Below are 26,746 nucleotides of genomic sequence, written 5' to 3'. Positions count from 1 at the left end.
CCAAAATATCTCTATGAAAAATGAAATCCATAACATAATGCTGCCCGTCCACTTTAAAATATCACTGATAATTAAAGGGTAACCCCACTCCAAAGTTCATGTTGGTCTCAGTAATCTCATAAATAGGAGGAATTATCCATGACCACCAGAATTCTCTTATATGTAAAGGGTCATTCCATGGTAACTTACGTTACAAAGATAATGATAACTTACCTGATAACGTAAGTTACCATGGAATGACTGTAAAGGCCGCCGAGTCATTTTAAAGGGGTTTTCCATCCTGTACAGGGCTGACATATCTGTAGGACGTGCCACCAACCACCTGCTGTGCAGGGAATAGTAACAGAACCCCACTTAGTCCATCATCCGCAGCTCCCTGTGCAGTGGCACTCAGGATTGGATGGACCCCCAACCACCATTAAAGGGTTTCTCATGTCATATGAGACTGATGATCCATCCTCAGTATAGCTCATCATTATCAGATTGTTGGGGGTCCGGCACGTGGAGCTAATCTGCAGCACTGGGCAGCGGCCGCTATACACCTGTCTGCCACCAGAGCTAAGAACAGCTGGTTAATGGGGGCGGCGGGTGTTGGACCCCCACTGTTCTGATATTGATGACCTAGGATAAGTCATCAATATAAAGTGACGGGAGAAACCCTTTAAGTGACGGCACATATTTTACAGGATGGGACTGCCCTGTTACAGAATATCAGCGTACTGCAGAACTCACCGGTACATGCGCCCTATGGCGCTTCCATACCCATGTGTGCCACAACTAACATCGCTGGGTCTCTCTTCATGGGATCAGATATTTTGTTTTCTGCAGAGACCTGTTATATTTGGATGGATGTACTATGACACAAATTTCTTAAATGGCTCCAGCAGTCTGAAATCTGAACGGTGATTGGTTCCTCTGATCTTTGAGCATCACCCTTCCTATACACCAATGTGCGCCCAGCAGTCCAGTGGCCACGTACTTACTATTATTGGGGTGCCATATTCTGACCTAGACCGGGGACTTACAGCCCAACACTAGAGAGGCTCCATGATCACTGACGGACACAGTATAGACTCCGATTTGGCGATGAGACCCAGGACCCCGCAGTCACCTGTCCTTCACTTACCTCGTTGAAGAAAACTTTGGACATTTGACCCGTGACTGTTTTCAATGGTTTCGTCAAACTTTTCCAAGTTCTTCCGAAGAAATGGTGGTAGGTGATGTCAAAGAGGGACAGACGCAGCTGATATTGTGCTTCGGGGTTTCCATCCAACATCCCCTAATTAAAGGGAAAGAAACAAACAAACAAACAAAAAAAATCAGTCCAGGAATATACCCCCATACTATAAATTAGGATCCAGACTACAGCAGGCTTGTAATATATTTAGTCTAGGTTGTATCCACACCAGAACACACACAGATCCACTGGTCGCCAACCAAAGATCTTGAAATTTTGAGAACCGCAACTACAGTCAGTGCCTGCGGGTGCGCAGAGAAATGAGGGACCCTGAGAGAGGACATATGTGCTTCCTGAAAGTGCCACAAGACATGTCTGATCAAGGGAGCAGTCATTTGTGGTGTCTGTGCATGCCAGCAGACATGTCTGACCCTCATACCACTCATGGCGTCTGTGGGTGCCGGCAGACATGTCTGATCCTCATACCACTCATGGCGTCTGTGCGTGCCAGCAGCCATGTCTGACCCTCATACCACTAATGGTGTCTGTGGGTGCCGGCAGACATGTCTGATCCTCATACCACTCATGGCGTCTGTGGGTGCCTGCAGACATGTCTGACCCTCATACCACTAATGGTGTCTGTGGGTGCCGGCAGACATGTCTGACCCTCATACCACTCATGGTGTCTGTGGGTGCCGGCAGACATGTCTGACCCTCATACCACTAATGGTGTCTGTGCGTGCCGGCAGACATGTCTGATCCTCATACCACTCATGGTGTCTGTGGGTGCCGGCAGACATGTCTGACCCTCATACCACTCATGGCGTCTGTGGGTGCCTGCAGACATGTCTGACCCTCATACCACTAATGGTGTCTGTGCGTGCCGGCAGACATGTCTGATCCTCATACCACTCATGGCGTCTGTGGGTGCCTGCAGACATGTCTGACCCTCATACCACTCATGGTGTCTTTACGTGCCAGCAGACATGTCTGACCCTCATACCACTCATGGCGTCTGTGGGTGCCGGCAGACATGTCTAACCCTCATACCACTCATGGTGTCTGTGGGTGGCTACAGACATGCACGACCCTCATACCACTCATGGTGTCTATGCGTGCCGGCAGACATGTCTGATCCTCATACCACTCATGGTGTCTGTGGGTGCCGGCAGACATGTCTGACCCTCATACCACTCATGGTGTCTGTGCGTGCCGGCAGACATGTCTGATCCTCATACCACTCATGGCGTCTGTGGGTGCCGGCAGACATGTCTAACCCTCATACCACTCATGGTGTCTGTGGGTGGCTACAGACATGCACGACCCTCATACCACTCATGGTGTCTATGCGTGCCGGCAGACATGTCTGATCCTCATACCACTCATGGTGTCTGTGCGTGCCGGCAGACATGTCTGACCCTCATACCACTCATGGTGTCTTTACGTGCCGGCAGACAGGTCTGATCCTCATACCACTCATGGTGTCTATGCGTGCCGGCAGACATGTCTGATCCTCATACCACTCATGGTGTCTGTGGGTGGCTACAGACATGCACGACCCTCATACCACTCATGGTGTCTATGCGTGCCAGCAGACATGTCTGATCAGGAGAGCAGTCATACGCAGTGCCAACTGATGCCTCCAGACATGCCTGAAATGCGAGGGTGCCTCCATAATACAGCACCCAGTGAAACATTCATTTCTACCACCTTCATAAATGTGCAGACAATATCAGAGGCCTGTGGTATCCAGTGTGGCCCCACAGACTTAGTACGACTCTAGAGAATGCCGAGCTTGTATAGACTTGTAACACATCTGTGTGCACGTAGAGGTTCCATGGACCTGTAACGCATCTGTAAGCAAGTAGAGCTTGTAGGGACCTGTACCGCATCTGTGTGCACGTAGAGCTTGTAGGAACCTGTAACACGTCTGTGTGCACTGCACGTAGAGCTTGTAGGAACCTGTAACACGTCTGTGTGCACTGCACGTAGAGCTTGTAGGAACCTGTAACACGTCTGTGTGCACTGCACGTAGAGCTTGTAGGAACCTGTAACACGTCTGTGTGCACTGCACGTAGAGCTTGTAGGAACCTGTAACACGTCTGTGTGCACTGCACGTAGAGCTTGTAGGAACCTGTAACACGTCTGTGTGCACTGCACGTAGAGCTTGTAGGAACCTGTAACACGTCTGTGTGCACTGCACGTAGAGCTTGTAGGAACCTGTAACACGTCTGTGTGCAAGTAGAGCTTATATGGACCTGTAACGTATCTGTAAGCATGTAGAGCTTGTAGGGGCCTGTACCACATCTGTGTGCACATAAAGCTTGTTGGGACCTGTAATGTGCCTGTGAGCACGTAGAGCTCATATGTACTTGTAACGCATCTGTAAGCATGTAGAGCTTACATGGACCTGTAACAAATCTGTGTGCACGTAGAGCCCATATGCACCTGTAATGCATCTGTGTGCACGTACAGCTTGCACGGACCTGTGACGCGTCTTTGTGCACGAACAGCTTGCATGGACCTGTAACGCGTCTGTGTGCACGTAGCCTAAACCACTGCAGGATATTCCTCCATAAGAGATCATGTGGCACAAAAGAAACAGCTCTGCTACATCTATTTATACACAGCAATAAAAAAAAGGTATTAAGATGCTACTGTATATTAGGATGATAATGGAGCAGAGGGGGCCGAAGTGCAGGTGTGGTACAGACGTAGGCGCGCTTAGACAAGACACAACAAATGATGCATCGGCGCTGAAGCAGCAAGCTCCAAGGGCACAAGGTGCGCGCTCCGCTCTCTGGCCGGCAGCTGCACAAATCGCTGGCATCACTGAACATGATGATACTCCCTAATAAATCAGGAGCCCTAAATCTGAGCTGCTGCAGTGACTCTTTTCTGTATTTTATGGCCAAGAGCCATTTTAGTTTTATTCCTGGAGCTTTCACCATTTCTATTTTTGCAGTGGGTTTTGGTCTTTATTAATTACCGTACTTTTATGTTCAAACATTTTAGTGTGATTTCCACCCCCCAGACCACCATCCCCCATTCCGCAAAAGTAATTAAGAAGAATGTTCGGGACCCTTCTTTTAGCAGCTTATCGTCTTTGTATGCACCCACTTTTGCAGAGGTTTTGAAGAAGTTTCTTTTCGCGAAAAAATGTTGAAGAACTTTTTAACCTTTTTTTTTTTCCCCTTGAAGAGTTTTGCAAAATTTTGATTTGATAGCGCCAACTTTGAAGAGGTTTCCTTTTAGGATCCTTTTAAAAAAATGTGACAGGCACTCAACCCCACTCCCCTCCTGGCGCTTTTTTAAAAATCCTCCATTGGGGAAAAAAAAAGTGTATTTTTCATAGGAATAAAGTATGCAAATTGTCTCTTCAGAGAGGCAGAGGACTAGAACTCTAGGCAGTAACGATCCTAAAAGTCAATGCTGACGAGCCTTACCGCGTGACTTAGGATAAAAGCTACACCATGGCTTGCCGCTCTCCGCAAAGAGAAACGGGCCCTTAATCTAAAATGACATCTCCGACTGCTGCTGTTAGAGGCAGGTGCCAGATCCATGTCCTTGCACCCAACAGAGGATGTACTGGTACGTCCTAGGTGGGGAACAGGTTGCAAAAATTGCAGCAAATCCGCCATTAGGCCTGTTTCACACGTCAGTGGCTCCGGTACGTGAGGTGACAGTTTCCTCACGAACCGGAGACACTGACACACGTAGACACATAAAAATCAATGTATCTGTTCAGATGTCATTGATTTTTTGCGGACCGTGTCTCCGTGTTTGGCAGTGTGCAAAACACGGAGACATGTCAGTGTTCGGCTGCCGTCACACTAGCAGTATTTGGTCAGTATTTTACCTCAGTATTTGTAAGCCAAAACCAGGAGTGGAACAATCAGAGGAAAAGTATAATAGAAACATATGCACCACTTCTGTATTTATCACCCACTCCTGGTTTTGGCTGAGAAACACTGATGTAAAATACTGACCAAATACTGATAGTGTGACAGCAGCCTTCGTGGGAGCGCACGTATTACACGGACCCATTAAAGTCAATGGGTCCGTGTAAAACACATACCGCACACGGACGTTGTCCGTGTGCAGTCCGTGTGCAGTGCAGGAGACAGTGCTACATTAAGCGCTGTCCCCCCCACTGGTGCTGAATCCGCGATTCATATCTTCCCTGCAGCAGCGTTTGCTGTAGGGAAGATATGAATAATAGTGTTTAAAATAAAGATGTATCTTCCTCCCCCCCTGTCCCCTCCCCCCACTGTGCTGAAAATACTCACCCAGCTCGCTCCCTCGCCGCCGCTGCTTCTTCTCCTGGCCGCAGCTTCTCCTGTATGCGGTCACGTGGGGCCGCTCATTTACAGTAATGAATATGCGGCTCCACCTCCCATAGGGGTGGAGCCACATATTCATTACTGTAATCGGCGGCCCCACGTCACCGCATACAGGAGAAGCTGCGGCCAGGAGAAGAAGCAGTGAATTGATGGCACATAGATGCATCGTTAACTTATTAAGGATTAATGGAGGCCATTAATGAGCTTTGCTTCAGAACTCAAGAGCCGAGATGTAGATCACAAGGTCAAGTGCGTGAGCGCATCGCCGCCGATAGGTCACATAAGGTGAAGCGTCCTACAAACCTGCCCGAGCCAAGAGGCCACGAAACTAGTACACGGCCACTGGATCAAAGGGAAAACTGGAGAGTAGGAGAACTAGAACAATAATGCCCGGTGTGGACGTCATCGAATGGCGAGCGGTCAAACGGAGCGCAAAAAACACCTTAAAGACTATGTTGACACTCTGGCAGAAAAGGTTTACATAATAATAATAATAATAATAATAATAATAATTATAATAAGAAAAACCTTTAAAAAGCAAATTGTTCTCCAGGTTTTTTCTCCTCCATCTGAGAACAGTATGATTTATGGTCAGAGACCCTGATTCCAGTGATGTATCACTTACTGGGCTGCTTGCTGCAGTTTTGATAAAAATCATTGATTTATCAGCAGGGGATAATCAATAGGGAACTAGTAAATCGCTGCCATATAGTCCTCCACATTCATGTGATCTATGAAACTCCACCACCGCCACCGATTAGCAGCTATCCTTTCTGTATAGGTAGAAAGCTGCTAATCGGTGGTGTGGGCAGGGTTATACAGAGCTCAACATTCAGCGCTCTGCTAGACCTGCAGCAGAGAAAACTGTTTAATCAAAAATGCAGAAAGCAACCCAGTAAGTGATACATCTCGAGAATTAGGGTCTTTGCCTCTACAACAAGCTGCTCTTAACTGTACACCGAAGCCTTTTTTTCATTGTGTAGTTAATCTAAAAGGTATTTTTGGGATAACAGACTCCTTTTTAGGGTGCGCCAATTTATGCAAGCACATGACTTACGTTCTTTATCTTTTGCGCGCAGAAAGATTTCAGGTAATTATACAAATAATGGATGACATTAAAAGTGGAAAAAGATAGGAAGTTATTCTCCTTGGGATAATTTCTTTTTTTTACATGATACAAACCTGGCATTTTGACAAGGATGATGTCAAGAAGGTGTTGGGGATTTGGGTGCTAACTAGGTCCCTAGAAAAAAGAGGCACCCTAGCATATCCCACCTGAAGGTGGAGATGCCGGGTTCTGGTGCCTTGCTATACTACTATATCTACCCTTATCTGTCCCCTCCCCCACCCAAGGTAGTGGGAAGCTGAAATGTATAGGAACACACTAACCAGACAAACAAGGGAAGATAGATCGGGATAAATGAAAATACCAACAATACAAAATACACACACTAAATAACAGAGTGGGATACAGGGGAGTTAAAGGAAGGTGAAACTAAATAGGAGAGGGTGAGGATGTGCACATAAACAAAACTCCAAGCAACAATCTCCTAAACAATTTCCAACCACGAACTACACCTCCAACTCCAAACCAGGCAGTAAGAACTAACACTGTTAATCCCTAAGTGCCAGAGGCAAGCATTTATAGCAGAGGGGAGTGACCAACACTGAACAGCTGAGACAAAACCCAGCAGATGAGGCTTAAAGGGTTTTACCAGCAGTTTTTAACGTAGTAAACCTGGAAAGGTGCATAAACATATCATATGACTGAGAAAGTGAGGTTTTAATCTTGCATATGTTACTATCATAAAGTGGTCTCTAGCATGGAGGATAAAATTACACTGTATCCTCCCTGCAGCCGATCGCTTCCAATTATGGGGACGACACTGGGGCTGTGAATAGTCAGCGCTCAGTACAGTGAGTGCGGCTGTAATTAAGTCCACCGCTATTTTTCAAAGAGTGGTGGGCGAGTATAGCACCTCTTACCTCGGTAATATCCCCTCAGCGTCCCCATAAAACAAATAATGCTCCCCACTTAGTGTCTGAGAACCCACTCCAAGAGAAATAATGTCTATCTTGGGCATTATAAATATCACTGCTGCTTTACTTTTGTTATCTATTTTTTTTTTTTTTTTTTTGCCCCGAAATTGTATAAAAAAAAAATTAAAAAAATACTATAACTGAATGGTGGCCATTTGCGATGAGCGAACGTGCAGGGATAAGGTGTTATCTGAGCATGCTCGTGTGCTAACCGATTATGTTCCCGTGCTCAAATAATATGTTCCAGTCCCCGTGTCTGCATGTCTTGCGGCTGTTCGACACCTGCCACATATGCAAGGATTGTCTAACAAACAGGCATCCCTGCATGTGTTACGGCTTTTGAGCAGCCGTGAGACAGACATTCAGCCGCGGGGACTTGAACATATTACTTGAGCACGCCTTAGACACTCGGTTAGCACCCGAGCATGCTCAGATAACACCTTATCCGACCACATTCACCGCTCATCACTAATGGCCATGCATTGTCTATGGGACTGCTGGGAGCTGAGCATTGTACTAGGCTATTTCCAGGAGTCCTATAGACAATGAATGAAGCAATCACATGCATGTGCGGCCCTCAGTCCATTCTGACCGTCATACAAGCAGCCAATAATGGGCAGGAGGCAAGGCTTACTTACAGTGACATACATGGCCCGATATTTATATATGCAGGTCACAAGCACTATCCCTTTAATTGAATCTATATTGCTGCCACTTTATCATCAGCTTGATTTATATATTTTTTTGCTTTCATCTTGCAGAGTTACATAATATAGCAGCTTTAGTTCCAGACACTTATTCCTTATTCTCTTACTGCATAATTGTTGTGTGCGATCGGTAAGTGCGGAGCTTCAACAGCGAGCGTGCTGCCTGACCATGATCGCCTGTGGAGGACGTTTCATCACCAGCAGCCCTGGGTATTATAGTTATGGGGACACATACGGAAGTGAGATACTGTATGACACGTGGTTTCTCCAAATTCAGCCTAAAAAAACCCTTTCATTGACTACTGCAGTCTCAAAATTATTCATCTCTTCGTGGCCAGTGCCTTTAGTACTTGGTAGATCCTCTCTGGCTGTTATAACCTGCTACAAACCTGATGTATAACCCGACACCAGCTTCTGGCAGCATTCCTGAACCTAAGTCAATGGACTTATAGAGCGTCATCAGAAGGAAGATATATGAAGAATTATTAGATCACTTCTCTTGCCTGGAATTTTAAGGAAGCAGTTACAACACCCAGAAGACTGAACAGCAAGTTATTTTCGCATAGGAATTAATATGTTCATTATTTTGAGCATATTTGGAGAACTTTTTCAGGAGGCTTTCAGAGAGGAAAAGCTCCAAACCCACCTGAAAAAGGCATCGTGTGAACATACCTTTAGTCGGATACAAAATGCTGAAAAAATCTTCCCGCCTGAATTCCAAGTCGTAACCTTTACTGATCCAAAAAAGGACGAGAAAAGTTGACTCCAATATCACAAAACCATATCAATAAGCCAAAGAAATTTTGAGACTGTGTATGCTGCCAGTAGCCGGCTATGCATCACACTTGCATCAGGTCATAACAGCCAGAGAGGCTCTACGAAGTACAAAAGACACTTGTCATGATTCAGTAAGAATGGTATTTCATGCTGAATTTGGAGAAATCACTTGTTATATTATTTTTTCTTCTATAGATGATGTTCTTGATCAGTTTATTGCAAACAGGGGAACGTTTGTAAATTTTGGTCATATGGGGAACATTAAAAGGGAACATTTATTTAATTTATGGGGAACATTTTTAAAAGGCCGTTCTGCAGATATAAGTGCTATCTTTTTCCATTGCTCTTGACAGTTTTCTAAAAAGTGGATAGATCTTAATAAAATGGAGCAGAGACAGACAAGCCGACAATAATTTACTTCAGAAATGGTGGGAAAGAATAGCAGAAATCTACCCCATCAGCTGGTTTATGTTTAACTTTCTGGCACAAACACAACGAGGGATACGACAAAATGTATTATAGGCATTGACTTTGAAAATGTAATACACTGTTCAAAAAATAAAGGGAATACTTCAACAACAGAATATAGCTCCAATTAAATAAAACTTCTGTGAAATCAAACTGTCCACGTAGGAAGCAACACTGACTGACAATTTCACATGCTGTTGTGCAAATGGAATATACAACAGATGGAAATTATTGGCAATTATCAAGACACTCTCAATAAAGGAGTGGTTCTGCAGGTGGGGACCACAGACCACATCTCAGTACCGATGCTTTCTGGCTGATGTTTTGGTCACTTCTGAATGTTGGTTGTGCTTTCACATTCGTGGTAGAATGAGACGGACTCTACAACCCACACAAGTGGCTCAGGTAGTGCAGCTCATCCAGGATGGCACATCAATGCGAGCTGTGTTCAGAGGCTAGAGGCGCCACCAGGAGACAGGCCAGTACACCAGGAGAAGTGGAGGGGGCCGTAGGAGGGCAACAACCTAGTAGGAGGACCGCTACCTCAGCCTTTTTTGCAAGGAGGAACAGGAGCACTGCCAGAGGCCTGCAAAATGAAACCGACTCCATGAGGATGGTCTGATTGCCCGACGTCCACAGATGGGGGTTGTGCTCACAGCCCAACACCATGCAGGATGCTTGGCATTTGCCACAGAACACCACGATTGGCAAATTCGCCACGGGCACCCTGTGCTCTTCACAGATGAAAGCAGGTTCACACTGAGCACATGCGAGTCTGGAGACACCGTGGAGAGTGATCTGCTGCCTGCAACATCCTTCAGCATGACCGGTTTTGCAGTGGGTCAGTAATGGTATGGGGTGGCATTTCTTTGGAGGGCCGCACAGCCCTCCATGTGCTTGCCAGAGGTAGCCTGACTGCCATTAGGTACTGAGATGAGATCCTCTGACCCCTTGTGAGACCATATGCTGGTGCGGTTGGCCCTGGGTTCTGTTGTGAATTCAGCTTTTGGGCTCCCTCCGGTGGTTGTAGAGGGTAATGCAGTTGTGCCTGGACTGCAGGAGTGGACAGGTGTATCTACTAATTGCAAAACTGACTGGGGTATATAGCTTTGCAGGATCCTTTAGTCAGTGCCAGTTGTCCATTGTTCTGGAAGGATTCAGTTCCCTGCTGGTCCCTCCAGTTTGCTGTGCTTTTCTACTAAGATAAGTCCTGCTTGGTTTTTTTCTGTCCACCTGCAGTGGACTTTATAGTTCTGTGCATTTTTCATGTTTTTGTTTTGTCCAGCTTAGTCTGTGTAGGATTTTTTGCAGCCTAGATATTTCTCTGGAGATGCAGATATACCCCCCCATGTCTTTAGTCAGATGAGGTGATCCGTATTTTCTGCGGTGGATATTTTCTAGTGTTTTTGTACTGACCGCATAGTACTCTGTTCTTTTCTTTCTTTTTAGCTAGTATGGCCTCCTATGCTAAAATCTGATTTCATATCTGCGTATGTCATTTCCCTCTCCTCTCACAGTCAATATTTGTGGGGGGCTATCTATCCTTTGGGGATTTTCTCTGAGGCAAGATAGGTTTCCTGTTTCTGCCTTGAGGGGTAGTTAGATCGTAGGCTGTATCGAGGGGTCTAGGGAGTGTTAGGTACCCCCCACGGCTACTTGTAGTTGCGCTGCTAGTTCAGGGTTTGCGGCCAGTACAGGGACCACCTTCTCCAGAGTCCCTCTCATGCTGCTCCTAGGCCACCAGATCATAACAGTACAACTGGCCAACAATGAGTTAATTGCATCTCAGAAGAAGGGCGGAAAGCTTTTTAGCCATTTTTTTTCCTTAGCCTGTTTGGTATTTTCCTCCCTCTTTACCTCTGGGTAGCTACGGAGTCTAGTATTAACATGAATGTTCAGGAGTTAGTTTCTCGGGTGGATCAGCTTGCTGCTAGGGTACAGGGTATTTCAGATTTCATTGTTCAAACTCTTGCCTTAGAACCTAAGATTCCCACTCCTGATCTATTCTTTGGTGACAGATCCAAATTTTTGAGTTTCAAAAATAATTGTAAACTGTTTTTTGCATTAAGACCCCGGTCTTCTGGTGATCCTATTCAACAGGTTAGAATCATCATATCTCTGCTGCGTGGTGACCCACAGGATTGGGCATTTTCCCTGGAATCTGGCAATCCTGCTTTGCTTAATGTCGATTCGTTCTTTCAGCCATTGGGGTTGTTGTATGATGAGCCTAATTCTGTGGATCAGGCTGAAAAAATATTGTTAGCCCTGTGTCAAGGTCAAGAAGCGGCAGAATTGTATTGCCAGAAATTTAGAAAATGGTCTGTACTGACTAAATGGAATGAGGATGCCTTGGCGGCAATTTTCAGAAAGGGTCTTTCTGAATCCGTTAAAGATGTTATGGTGGGGTTCCCCACGCCTGCTGGTCTGAGTGATTCTATGTCTCTGGCCATTCAGATTGATCGGCGCTGGCGCGAGCGCAGAGTTGTGCACACTGTGGCGTTGCCCTCTGAGCGGAGCCCTGACCCTATGCAGTGTGATAGGATTTTGTCTAGAGCTGAAAGTCAAACATTCAGGCGTCAGAATAGGTTGTGTTTTTACTGCGGCGATTCTGCTCATGTTATTTCTGATTGCCCTAAGCGCACTAAGAGAATCGCTTGTTCTGTTGCCATCAGTACTATACAACCTAAATTTCTGTTATCCGTGACCTTGATCGGCTCATTGTCATCATTTTCTGTTATGGCATTTGTGGATTCAGGCGCCGCTCTGAACTTAATGGACTTAGAATTTGCCAGACGTTGTGGTTTTCCCTTACAGCCTTTGCAGAACCCTATTCCTTTGAGGGGCATTGATGCTACACCGTTGGCTAAAAATAAACCTCAGTTTTGGACACAGCTGACCATGCGCATGGCGCCAGCCCATCAGGAAGATTGTCGTTTTCTGGTGTTGCATAATTTGCATGATGATATTGTGCTGGGTTTTCCATGGTTGCAGCTACATAATCCGGTGTTAGATTGGAAATCCATGTCTGTAACTAGTTGGGGCTGTCAGGGGGTTCATGATCAGGTTCCTTTGATGTCAATTTCCTCTTCCCCCTCTTCTGAAGTTCCTGAGTTTTTGTCTGACTTCCAGGATGTATTCGATGAGCCCAAATCCAGTTCCCTTCCACCGCATAGGGACTGTGATTGTGCCATTGACTTGATTCCAGGTTGTAAGTTCCCTAAGGGCCGACTTTTCAACCTGTCTGTGCCTGAACATACCGCCATGCGGAGCTATATTAAGGAGTCTTTGGAGAAAGGGCATATTCGGCCATCTTCTTCACGGTTGGAAGCGGGGATCTTTTTTGTTGCCAAGAAGGATGGCTCCTTGAGACCCTGTATTGATTATCGCCTCTTGAATAAGATCACGGTTAAATTTCAATACCCCTTGCCTTTGCTTACTGATTTGTTTGCTAGGATTAAGGGGTCTAGCTGGTTTACTAAGATTGACCTTCAAGGGGCATATAATCTTATTCGTATCAAGCAGGGTGACGAATGGAAAACTGCATTTAATACGCCCGAAGGCCATTTTGAATACCTTGCGATGCCATTCGGACTCTCTAATGCCCCATCTGTGTTCCAATCCTTCATGCATCATATCTTTCGGAGTTATCTTGATAAATTCATGGTTGTATATTTGGATGATATTTTGATTTTTTCCAATGATTGGGAATCTCATGTGAAACAGGTTAGGATGGTATTTCAGATCCTTCGTGATAATGCTTTATTTGTGAAGGGGTCAAAGTGCCTCTTTGGAGTGCAGAAGGTTTCTTTTTTGGGTTTCATTTTTTCTCCCTCATCTATAGAAATGGATCCGGTTAAGGTTCAGGCCATTCATGATTGGATTCAGCCCACATCTGTGAAGAGCCTTCAGAAATTTTTGGGCTTTGCTAATTTTTATCGTCGTTTCATTGCCAACTTCTCCAGTGTGGTTAAACCTCTAACCGATTTGACCAAGAAAGGCGCTGATGTGACGAATTGGTCCTCTGCGGCTGTTTCTGCCTTTCAGGAGCTTAAACGCCGATTTACTTCTGCCCCTGTGTTGCGTCAGCCAGATGTTTCTCTTCCATTTCAGGTTGAGGTTGACGCGTCTGAGATTGAGGCAGGGGCTGTTTTGTCTCAGAGGAATTCTGATGGTTCCTTGATGAAACCGTGTGCCTTCTTTTCTCGGAAGTTTTCGCCTGCGGAACGCAATTATGATGTTGGCAATCGGGAGTTGTTGGCTATGAAGTGGGCATTTGAGGAGTGGCGACATTGGCTGGAGGGGGCCAAGCACCGTATTGTGGTCCTGACCGATCATAAGAATCTGATTTACCTCGAGTCTGCCAAACGGCTGAATCCTAGACAGGCTCGATGGTCCCTGTTTTTCTCCCATTTTGATTTTGTGGTCTCGTACATTCCTGGTACTAAGAATGTTAAGGCGGATGCCCTCTCTAGGAGTTTTTTTCCTGAATCCCCTGGGGTTCTTAAGCCGGTCGGCATTTTGAAGGAAGGGGTGATTCTCTCTGCCATCTCCCCTGATTTACGACGGGTTCTTCAGGAATTTCAGGCTGATAAGCCTGACCGCTGTCCTGTGGGGAAACTGTTTGTTCCTGATAGATGGACTAGTAAAGTGATTTCTGAGGTTCATTGTTCTGTGTTGGCTGGCCATCCTGGGATTTTTGGTACCAGAGATTTGGTTAGCAGGTCCTTTTGGTGGCCTTCTTTGTCACGGGATGTGCGTTGTTTTGTGCAGTCCTGTGGGATTTGTGCGCGGGCTAAGCCTTGCTGTTCCCGCGCTAGTGGGTTGCTTTTGCCATTGCCGGTCCCTGAGAGACCTTGGACGCATATTTCTATGGATTTTATTTCCGATCTTCCTGTTTCCCAAAGAATGTCGCTTATCTGGGTTGTCTGTGACCGATTTTCTAAGATGGTTCATTTGGTACCTTACCTAAATTGCCTTCTTCTTCTGATTTGGTTCCGTTGTTTTTTCAGCATGTGGTGCGTTTGCATGGTATTCCGGAGAATATTGTGTCCGACAGAGGTTCCCAGTTTGTTTCCAGGTTTTGGCGGGCCTTTTGTGCCAAGCTGGGCATTGATTTGTCTTTTTCCTCTGCATTTCATCCTCAGACAAATGGCCAGACTGAGCGAACTAATCAAACCTTGGAGACCTATTTGAGATGCTTTGTGTCTGCTGATCAGGATGATTGGGTGGCTTTTTTGCCATTGGCCGAGTTTGCCCTTAATAATCGGGCTAGTTCGGCTACTTTGGTTTCGCCTTTTTTCTTGTAATTTTGGTTTTCATCCTCGTTTTTCTTCTGGGCAGGTTGAGCCTTCTGACCTTCCTGGTGTGGATTCTGTGGTCGACAGGTTGCAGCAGATTTGGGCTTATGTGGTGGACAATTTGGTGCTGTCTCAGGAGGAGGCTCAGCGTTTTGCTAACCGTCGTCGGTGTGTTGGTTCCCGGCTTCGGGTTGGTGATCTGGTTTGGTTGTCTTCCCGTCATGTTCCTGTGAAGGTTTCTTCCCCTAAGTTTAAGCCTCGATTTATTGGTCCTTATAGGATTTCTGAGATAATTAATCCGCTGTCCTTTCGCCTGGCGCTTCCGGCCTCTTTTGCTATTCATAATGTCTTCCATAGATCTTTGTTGCGGAAATATGTGGAGCCCGTTGTTCCCTCTGTTGATCCTCCGGCCCCTGTGTTGGTCGATGGGGAGTTAGAGTATGTTGTTGAGAAGATTTTGGATTCCCGTTTTTCGAGGCGGAAGCTTCAGTACCTTGTCAAGTGGAAGGGTTATGGCCAGGAGGATAATTCTTGGGTTTCTGCCTCTGATGTCCATGCCGTTGATTTGGTTCGTGCCTTTCATCGGGCTCATCCTGATCGGCCTGGGGGCTCTGGTGAGGGTTCGGTGACCCCTCCTCAAGGGGGGGGTACTGTTGTGAATTCAGCTTTTGGACTCCCTCCGGTGGTTGTAGAGGGTAATGCAGTTGTGCCTGGACTGCAGGAGTGGACAGGTGTATCTACTAATTGCAAAACTGACTGGGGTATATAGCTTTGCAGGATCCTTTAGTCAGTGCCAGTTGTCCATTGTTCTGGAAGGATTCACTTCCCTGCTGGTCCCTCCAGTTTGCTGTGCTTTTCTACTAAGATAAGTCCTGCTTGGTTTTTTTCTGTCCACCTGCAGTGGACTTTATAGTTCTGTGCATTTTTCATGTTTTTGTTTTGTCCAGCTTAGTCTGTGTAGGATTTTTTGCAGCCTAGATATTTCTCTGGAGATGCAGATATACCCCCCCATGTCTTTAGTCAGATGAGGTGATCCGTATTTTCTGCGGTGGATATTTTCTAGTGTTTTTGTACTGACCGCATAGTACTCTGTTCTTTTCTTTCTTTTTAGCTAGTATGGCCTCCTATGCTAAAATCTGATTTCATATCTGCGTATGTCATTTCCCTCTCCTCTCAGTCAATATTTGTGGGGGGCTATCTATCCTTTGGGGATTTTCTCTGAGGCAAGATAGGTTTCCTGTTTCTGCCTTTAGGGGTAGTTAGATCTTAGGCTGTGCCGAGGGGTCTAAGGACTGTTAGGTACCCCCCACGGCTACTTCTATTTGCGCTGCTAGTTCAGGGTTTGCGGTCAGTACAGGGACCACCTTCTCCAGAGTCCCTCTCATGCTGCTCCTAGGCCACCAGATCATAACAGGGTTCCTCCTAATGCAGGACAATGCCAGACCTGATGTGGCTGGAGTGTGTCAGCAGTTCCTGCAAGATAAAGTCATTGAAGCTATGGACTGGCCCGCCCGTTCCCCAGACTTGAATCCACCAACGTCACGTTGCACCACAGACTGTCCAGGAGTTGGCGGATGATTTAGTCCAGGTCTGGGAGGAGATCCCTCAGGAGACCATCCGCCGCCTCATTAGGAGCATGCCCAGACGTTGTAGGGAAATCATAAAAGCACGTGGAGGCCACACACACTACTGAGCATCATTTCCTTGTTTTGAGGCATTTCCACTGAAGTTGGATCAGCCTGTAATTTGATTTTCCACTTTAATTTTGAGCATCATTCCAAATCCAGACCTCCATGTGATATTCATTTTGATTTACGTTGATCATTTTTATGTTTTATAGTTGTCAACACATTCCACTATCTACTATATAATTGTCTAAGGGTCACTTCCATCTGTCCTTCTGTCTGTCTTTCCGTCTGGCTCAGATACTCATTGGTCGCGGCCTCTGTCTGTCATGGAAATGCAAGTCGCAGATTGGTCTCGCCAGCTGCCTGTCATGGCTGCCGCGACCAACCAGCGACTGCCACAGTACGATTAGTCCCTCCCTACTCCCCTGCAGTCAGTGCCTGGCGCCTGCATACTCCCCTCCAGTCACCGCTCACACAGGGTTAATGCTAGCGGTAACAGACCGCGTTATGAAGCGGGTAACTCACTCAGTTACCGCTGCTATTAACCCTGTGTGACCAAGTTTTTACTATAGATGCTGCCTATGCAGCATCAATAGTAAAAAGATCTAATGTTAAAAATAATGAAAAAAAACAAAAAACCTGCTATTCTCACCTTCCGTAGTCCGAAGATGCGCTCGCGCCTTCCGCCAGCTTCCGGTCCCAGAGATGCATTGCGAAATTACCCAGAAGACTTAGCGGTTTATTTTTTTTAACAGGGATATGGTGTCCACACTGCTGTATACTATGTGGGCTGTGTTAGATACCGTGTGGCTGCTATATACTACCTTGCCAGGGTTAGATACTATGTGGGCTGTGTTCTATATTGCGTGGGCTGCGTTATATACTACATGGCTGCTATATACTACGTGGGCAGTGTTATATACTACGTGGCTGTGGTCTATACTGCGTGCTATATACTACATGGCCACTGTTAGATACTATGTGGGCTGTGCTATATATTACGTCGCCAGTGTTACATACTACGTGGGCTGTGTTATATACTATGTGGCTGCTATATACTGCGTGGCTGCTATATACTGTGTGGGTTGAGTTATATACTACGTGGGCTGTGTTATTTACTGCGTGGCCTATATTAACGCATCGGGTATTCTACAATATGTATGTATAAACCTACAAATTCAAAAGAGCATCATGCCCCATAACAGATAAATATAATACACAAGAGTACCATAAAAAGTCAATACATTTTATTAAACACAAATCAATAGAACATACGTACAAAATATGAGGATAAGGTGTATGATAAAAAAGCAGAACACATACAAAGGAATATGCACATACAGAAAGGCACAGAGTAGAGTGCCTTACAAAAAAATGTGTTCCCTTTATTTTTTTGAGCAGTGTATATTCAGTCTCATTTAAAAGCATGGTGTATATATTGCATGCCTTAAAGGGACTGTCCACTACTAGGACAACCTCTTCTTAAACTAAACGTTTGGCCCCGATAAAATAATAAAGACTATACTTCATCATGTTATCGGAGCAGAACGTTTAGTTTAAGAAGGGGTTGTACTAGTAGTGGACAACCCCTTTAATGTTCTCAACAATGGCTGCAATCACCTGATATGACAGTCGCTCTGGTCCTCACCTGCCCGATATGACGTGCACTGTGTCTAACGGAGCACACAGTTTTTCCTGTGTGGACTGGATGTCACTTTCTCAATGTCAGACTATGAGACTAACAGGAGGGTAATAAATAAGTGACGCAGAAGACCCTGTGTGATCTTGAGAAGACCTGTACATGTACATCACATACACTTAAAAGGATTGATCATCCACCGACCCCTTCAATCAGCGCTCTGCCAAGCACTGGGACCACATGCAGCATGGCGATAAAAATGTTAATTAACTTATAAAAGCATAATCCTCAGTGCATCACGTACAGCGCCCCCCACACATACAGCGCACTCAGCAGCCTCGAACATACAGCGCCCCCCGCATATACAGGGCACTCAGCAGGCTCGAACATACAGCGCCCACCGCACATACAGTGCCCACCACATATACAGCGCCCCTCGCATATACAGCGCCCCTCGCACATATAGCCTCTCCCTGCACATACAGTGCCCTCGCACAGACTCCTGCCCATACAGCAGCCCCCCGCACATACAGCCTCCTGCACACACAGCAGCAGCCCCTGCACATACAGCGACCCTCGCATATATAGTGAACCCCATACATACTGCCCCCCGCCCATACAGCAGCAGGCCCCGTACATACAGTGACCCTCGCATATATAGCAAACCCCACACATACTGCCCCCGCCCATAAAGCAGCCTCCCGCCCATACAGCGACCCTCGCATATATAGCAAACCCCACACATCCTGCCCCCCGCACATACAGTAGCCCCCCGCCCATACAGCAGCCCCCCGCCCATACAGCAGCAGGCCCCATACATACAGTGACCCTCGCATATATAGCGAACCCCACACATACTGCCCCCTGTACATACAGTCATGGCCAAAAGTATTGACACCCCTGCAATTCTGTCAGATAATACTCCGTTTCTTCCTGAAAATGCTTGCAATCACAAATTATTTGGTATTATTATCTTCATTTAAACTTGTCTTAAATGAAAAAACACAAAAGAGAATGAAGCAAAAAGCAAAACATTGATCATTTCACACAAAACTCCAAAAACGGGCCAGACAAAAGTATTGGCACCCTCAGCCTAATACTTGGTTGCACAACCTTTAGCCAAAATAACTGCGACCAACCGCTTCCGGTAACCATCAATGAGTTTCTTACAATGCTCTGCTGGAATTTTAGACCATTCTTCTTTGGCAAACTGCTCCAGGTCCCTGATATTTGAAGGGTGCCTTCTCCAAACTGCCATTTTTAGATCTCTCCACAGGTGTTCTATGGGATTCAGGTCTGGACTCATTGCTGGCCACCTTAGAAGTCTCCAGTGCGTTCTCTCAAACCATTTTCTAGTGCTTTTTGAAGTGTTTTTTGGGTCATTGTCCTGCTGGAAGACCCATGACCTCTGAGGGAGACCCAGCTTTCTCACATTGGGCCCTACATTATGCTGAAAAATTTGTTGGTAGTCTTCAGACATCATAATGCCATGCACACGGTCAAGTGTTGTGAATTCTGTTGTCGAGCTCCCTCCTGTGGTCGTGAATGGTATTTCGGCGAGTTCTGTCCATGGACTCCCTCTGATGGCTGTGAGTGAAGCTGCTGCTTCTGAGGTTTCTTACACAGGTGACGTGGTTTATCCTTTGGTTGGCTGCTCTATTTAACTCCACTCAGATCGTTACTCCATGCCAGCTGTCAATGTTCCTGTGCTGGTTCAGTTCACTCTTGGATCTTCTGGAGACCTGTCTCTTCCTGCAAGAAGCTACGTCCCCGATTGTTATTTTCTGTTCTTGGTTTTCTAGTCCAGCTTGCTTTCATGATTTTGTCTTGCAGCTGGAAGCTCTGGGATGCAGGGTGGCGTCTTTTTGCACACTCTGCGTGGTCTTTTGTAGTTTTTTGTGCTGACCGCAAAGATACCTTTCCTATCCTCTGTCTATTTAGTTAGTCTGGCCTCCCTTTGCTATAACCTGTTTCATTTCTGTGTTTGTGATTTTCATCTTTACTCACAGTTAATATTTGTGGGGGGCTGCCTTTTCCTTTGGGGAAATTTCTCTGAGGAAAGGTAGGCTTTATTTTCTAGCTCTAGGGCTAGCTAGTTCTTCGGCTGTGAAGAGGCGTCTAGGGAGAGTCAGGAACGCTCCACGGCTATTTCTAGTTGTTGTGATAGGATTAGGGCCTGCGGTCAGCAGAGCTCCCACATCCCAGAGCTTGTCCTGTGTGAGTTTAACTATCAGGTCGTGCCGGGTTCTCCTAACCACCAGGTCATAACAGTCAAGCAGTCAAGTGCCAGAGGCAGCAAAGCAACCCCAAAACATCAGGGAACCTCCGCCATGTTTGACTGTAGGGACCGTGTTCTTTTCTTTCAATGCCTCTTTTTTTTCTCCTGTAAACTCTATGTTGATGCCTTTGCCGAATCAGCTCTACTTTTGCCTCATCTGACCAGAGAACATTCTTCCAAAACGTTTTAGGCTTTTTCAGGTAAGTTTTGGCAAACTCCAGCCTGGCTTTTTTATGTCTCGGGGTAAGAAGTGGGGTCTTCTTGGGTCTCCTACCATACAGTCCCTTTTCATTCAGATGCCGACGGATAGTACGGGTTGACACTGTTGTACCCTCGGACTGCAGGGCAGCTTGAACTTGTTTGGATGTTAGTCGAGGTTCTTTATCCAACATCCGCACAATCTTGCGTTGAAATCTCTTGTCAATTTTTCTTTTCCGTCCACATCTAGGGAGGCTAGCCACAGTGCCATGGGCTTTAAACTTCTTGATGACACTGCGCACGGTAGACACAGGAACATTCAGGTCTTTGGAGATGGACTTGTAGTCTTGAGATTGCTCATGCTTCCTCACAATTTGGTTTCTCGAGTCCTCAGACAGTTCTTTGGTCTTCTTTCTTTTCTCCATGCTCAATGTGGTACACACAAGGACACAGGACAGAGGTTGAGTCAACTTTAATCCATGTCAACTGGCTGCAAGTGTGATTTAGTTATTGCCAACACCTGTTAGGTGCCACAGGTAAGTTACAGGTACTGTTAATTACACAAATTAGAGAAGCATCACATGATTTTTCGAACAGGGCTAATAATTTTGTCCACCCCCTTTTTTATGTTTGGTGTGGAATTATATCCAATTTGGCTTTAGGACAATTCTTTTTGTGTTTTTTCATTTAAGACAAATTAAATGAAGATAATAATACCAAAGAATTTGTGTTTGCAATTATTTTCAGGAAGAAAATGAGTATTATCTGACAGAATTGCAGGGGTGTCAATACTTTTGGCCATGACTGTACAGCGACCCTCACATATATAGCGAACCCCACACATACTGCCCCCGCCCATACAGCAGCCCCCCACACATGCAGCAGCAGGCCCCGTACATACAGCGACCCTCACATATATAGCGAACTCCGCACATACAGCAGCCCCCGCACATACTGCCCCGCACATTCAGCAGCCCCCTGCCCATACAGCTCACCTGTCTGCTGGTGATCCCTTCGAGGGTGCCAAGGAAAATCTGGAAGCCAAATGTGCCCCCCGAGCTGTGCTTCCATCTCTGCACATGCTGTGGTATAACCCGATTTTGGGTAAAGATGGTCTCCCACTTTGTCATCTTGTATCCTGTGAATCTTCTTTTTTTTTAATGGAGCATCTTAAAAGAAATAAAGTGAAATCATGAGAAAACTGTAAAGCTACAAAAGATTTTGGCTGGGCTGATAATTCAGTAACTGGCTGACAATATCTATAGGAGATGCAGTGGTAGTACAGAAGGAAAACACAGGCCGGTTAATTCACAAATATATTCTCTAAAAAAGAAAACCACCATGCGTTATCTGTGATCTAGAAAATCTGACTGATGCGGCGGTGTGGTTATCTCTGCTTTACACTGCAGCTCTTCTCCTGTGTATAAGAAGCCCAAAAGATGCTAGCATTAAGTCGTATTACTGGTGGAGACTAATGGCCACTTCATATTTACACCCTGTAGCCATAAATGATCCTCTGGCAAAATGCCATTTACAGAGGTCGTGAGACCATCATCTTCATCATCATCAAGGTTTAGAACTGAAGGGTTAATACGACGGAGTCTTCTAGAAGGAGTGTTTTATTTGTGGGATAACGGGAGTAATATCTTCATTGTCTACTCTGATGACATCACTAAATCTCATAATCCCGTGGAATTGGTACGTGAACAGTTGGCGGCCATAGATCTAATGACTATTACTACAAATCTGAAAAGACGCAATTGACCCCTGGGGGGAGCAACAGAAAGCGATAAAGAGCAGAATAAACCCGCGGGTCGTCAGAGAAACCACAGGAAATATCCAGGAGAGCCTCCATCCGGGCCCGCGGACGGACGTCGGGGGCACAAGCTGAGAACCCACCCGGGATGTCAGCGGCCGGACCCCGGTGATCAGCTCATCGCTATCAGGCATCTTAGTTTCCCCATTATTCTTGGACAATTTTTCACTTTTTTACATTTTTAAAAGGGGTTTTCCACTTTTAGCAACGTGAACAGTCTAAATTACGGTACCTACAAAAATAACTCAGCAGGTACTCGTCCCCGCCGCTGATGTTCGGGTCTCGGCAGCAACAGCCAAAATTATGACTGAAAGTATTTCAATAGCAATAAATAAGACACAGTTTTTATGCCATGTTACAGATTTACCACGTGTCTGAAAGTAAAACTCTTTGTTGCTCATAGCAACCTATCACAGAGCAACTTTCACCAGATCAATTAAAGAAATGAAAGCTGCTCTCTGATTTGTTGCTATAGACAACAGAGTTTTGATATAAAAGGTCCATGTTCAATAAAGTATTTTATATCCATGCTATTTCTTGGCTCAAATACAATGGCATGTAAAAATTTGGGCACCCCTGGTCAAAATTACTGTGATTGTGAACAGTTAGGCAATTTGAAGATTAAAGGATCTCCAAAAGGCCTAAAGATAAAAATGACATTTTATTTTAGGCAAAAACAATATATATTGTCATCTTTTACATAAAAAAAAATACAAAAATGAAAATGGGCACAAGCAAAGGTTTGGGCACCCATGGAGATTTGTGTTCTCAGATAACATTGATAAAGGTTTCAGACCTTAATTACCTGTTAGGGTTATGACTTGTTCACTATAATTGTTAGGAAAGGCCAGGTGATGCAAATTTCCCAGCTTTATAAAAACCCAGCCTCCTCTAACCTTGCGCCAAAAAACTGCAGCCATGGGTTCTTCTAAGCAGCTGCCTAGCACTCTGAAAATGAAAATGGTGGAGGCCCACAAAGCAAGAGAAGGCTAGAAGATGATTGGAGAGCATTTTCAAATTGCCCTTTCCTTAGTTCAACATGTAATTAAGAAATTACAGTTAACAGGAACAGTGGAGATCAAGATAAGGTCTGGAAGACCAAGCAAAATTTCAGCGAGATCTGCTCATAGGATTACTAGAGAGGCAAATCAGAACCTCCGCTTGACTGAAAGAGTCCTTCAGATTTAGCGGACTCTGGAGTTGTTACATTGTTATGTTTAGAGACACCTGCACCAATATGGCCTTCATGGAAGAGTCATCAGAAGAAAACCTCTCCTGTGTCCACATAAAATTCAGCATCAGAAGTATGCAAAAGAACATCTAAATAAACCTGATGCATTTTCGAGGCACGTCCTGTGGATCGATGAGGTTAAAATAGAACTCTTTGGCCACAATGATCAAAGGTACAGTATGTATGAAGAGAAAAGGGCACAAAATTTCCGGAAAAGAACATCTCACCAACTATTGAGCATGGGGGGGGGGGGGGTTGATCAATCATGTTTTGGGGTTGTGCAGCAGCCAATGGCACAGGGAACATTTCACGGGTAGAAGTAAGAATGGATTCAATAAAATTTCAACAAGTCCTTGATGCAAACATAACACCATCGGTAAAAAAGCTGAAGTTGAAAAATAATTTTCCAAGGAAGAATGGATGAAAATCCCTCAAGCAAGAATTTAAAGACTTGTCTGGCTACAAAAAGCATTTAGAAGATATGATACTTGCAAAAGTACTAAGTAATAACCATGTAGGGTGGCCAAACTTTTGCATCGGCCAATTTTCCTTTTATGCAATTTTTAATATGTAAAAAAAAAAATGACAATATACAGTAAAGAGCAAAAAGGGTAACAATGTTTTGAGCTTCTGACTTTCAGGCTCCACATCTCACCATCCAGTGCTGCTTCTAAAGGTACCGTCACACTAGACGATATCGCTAGCGATCCGTGACGTTGCAGCGTCCTCGCTAGCGATATCGTCCAGTGTGACAGGCAGCAGCGATCAGGCCCCTGCTGTGCTGTCGCTGGTCGGGGAAGAAAGTCCAGAACTTTATTTGGTCGCTGGACTCCCCGCAGACATCGCTGAATCGGCGTGTGTGACACCGATTCAGCGATGTCTTCACTGGTAACCAGGGTAAACATCGGGTAACTAAGCGCAAGGCCGCGCTTAGTAACCCGATGTTTACCCTGGTTACCATCCTAAAAGTAAAAAAAACAAACACTATATACTTACCTACCGCTGTCTGTCCTCCAGCGCTGTGCTCTGCTCTCCTCCTGTACTGGCTGTGAGCGTCGGTCAGCCGGAAAGCAGAGCGGTGACGTCACCGCTCTGCTTTCCGGCCGCTGTGCTCACACAGACAGTACAGGAGGAGTGCAGAGCACAGCGCTGGAGGACAGACAGCGGTAGGTAAGTATGTAGTGTTTGTTTTTTTTACTTTTAGGATGGTAACCAGGGTAAACATCGGGTTACTAAGCGCGGCCCTGCGCTTAGTTACCCGATGTTTACCCTGGTTACCGGCATCGTTGGTCGCTGGAGAGCGGTCTGTGTGACAGCTCTCCAGCGACCAAACAGCGACGCTGCAGCGATCCGGATCGTTGTCGGTATCGCTGCAGCGTCGCTAAGTGTGACGGTACCTTAACCTGAGACTACCATCATGTTATAGACCATCGTCTTGGCTATCTCATACACAAATGTGACCTGTAACTATTTAGCATATGATTAGTTATGCAGATTCTTGTTGTGTCACTGCATTGTTACTGTTTTGCTCCTGGTTGTGGAAAGATCTTTTTCTTCCTTTATACTACAAATCACAACCTGTTCTCACGTTCCCTAATAGCTCAGTGTGTTATTAGGTTGATTCCCTAGTGAGAGGTCACTGGTTCAAATCAAGGAGCAGCCATGAAGATGATTTCCCAAGAAAAGAAACCGCATCATTCAGCTCATCGATAGCGGTTCCTCCGGCCAAGAAAATTGCCAAACTGCATCATGTGAGCGCCATGACAGGTGGAAGAATACGAAATGAAATCCGTCCATCCATTCAGAAGCCAATAGGTGGACGTCCAGGCAAATATCGGAGTCAACAAGTCGGCTCATCACAAGGTCTGTCTGTTCTGGAACGATAAACACAGCAGTGGAGGAGGCTCGTATGCTCCATAATAGTGAGATCACAGACGTCCAGGCCAGCACCGTGCGACCAACATTACACAAGTCCGGAATGGCGGCCCGAAAAAAGGTGAAGAAGCTTCAAATTTAGATATTTAGGAGCAAAACAGTAACAATGCAGTGACATGAGGAGAATCTGCATAACTAATCATATGCTAAATAGCTGCAAGTCACATTTATGTATGAGACAGCCAAGATGGTTGTCTGTAAAATGATGGCGGTCTCCGGTTAGAAGCAGCAGTGGATGGGGAGATATGGAGCCTGAAAGTCAAAAGATCAAAACATTGTTACCGTTTTGCTCTCTTTCTCTCTCTATATATATTTTTTTAATTTAATTTTATTTTGCCTAAAATAGAAAGGAAATGTGTCATCTTTAACTTTAAGGGTATGTGCACACATCAGGATTTCTTGCAGAAATTTTCCTGACAAAAAACGGACATTTCTGCCAGAAATCCGCATGCGTTTTTACCGCGTTTTTTCACACGTTTTTGACGCGTTTTTTGTGCGTTTTTCCCAGATGCATAGAATTGCGGGAAAAACGCAGAAAATCCACAAAAATAATGAACATGCTCATTTTTTTACCGCGATGCGTTTTTTTCGCGGAAACAAACGCATCCATGTGCACAAAACATGCAGAATGCATTCTAAATGATAGAATGCATAATGTATACGTTTTTAATGAGTTTTTATAGCGTTTTTAGCGCGAAAAAACCTGAACGTGTGGACTTAGCCTAAGTCTTTTAGAGATCATTTCATGTTCAACTTGCTTAACTTTTCACAACAACAGTAATTTTGACCAAACTATTACTTGCCACTGTATGTCTAGGCCAAGACCTAACTGTTCCTGACATCCAGGTGTATACAGCAGGCTCTGGAGCTGAGCCTGCACCATATACAGCAGGCAGGTGCCAGCCTTGTTATACAGCCAGCACTGGCCAATAAGAGACCACAGCTAGCTCCAACCACTGCTGTTTAACCCCTTCTGTCAGCCTTTAATAAAGCCTCTCGCTGCCGCCATCTTTAAGTTCTTTAACCCCTTAATGACCTTGGGATTTTCCGTGTTTGTTTTTTTGCTCCCCTTCTTCCCAGAGCCATAACTTTTAAATTTTTCCGTGAATTTGGCCATGTGAGAACTTGTTTTTTTTGCGGGACGAGTTGTACTTTTGAATGACATCATTGGTTTTACCATGTCGTGTACTAGAAAATGGGAAAAAAATTCCA

At 45.4% G+C, this 26,746-nt stretch overlaps 1 protein-coding gene across 1 annotated transcript in view; it reads right to left on the bottom strand.

Annotated features, from left to right (window-relative positions):
• NPHP4 (nephrocystin 4) overlaps window positions 1-26,746 on the bottom strand; it is a 292,383-nt gene that overhangs the window by 258,318 nt on the left and 7,319 nt on the right. Inside the window, exons 2-3 of the mRNA XM_069742453.1 lie at window positions 21,548-21,721; window positions 1,127-1,279 (exon numbers count right to left, since the gene is read on the bottom strand). Of these exons, the coding sequence (XP_069598554.1) occupies window positions 1,127-1,279; window positions 21,548-21,682 (288 nt within the window). The 5' untranslated portion in view covers window positions 21,683-21,721. The remainder of the gene's footprint in view (window positions 1-1,126; window positions 1,280-21,547; window positions 21,722-26,746) is intronic.

Source organism: Ranitomeya imitator, chromosome 10, assembly GCF_032444005.1.
Source record: "Ranitomeya imitator isolate aRanImi1 chromosome 10, aRanImi1.pri, whole genome shotgun sequence".
NCBI classification, from domain to species: domain Eukaryota; kingdom Metazoa; phylum Chordata; class Amphibia; order Anura; family Dendrobatidae; genus Ranitomeya; species Ranitomeya imitator.
Note: the sequence above shows the minus strand (reverse complement) of the source record. Positions and strands in the feature narration are given on the sequence as shown.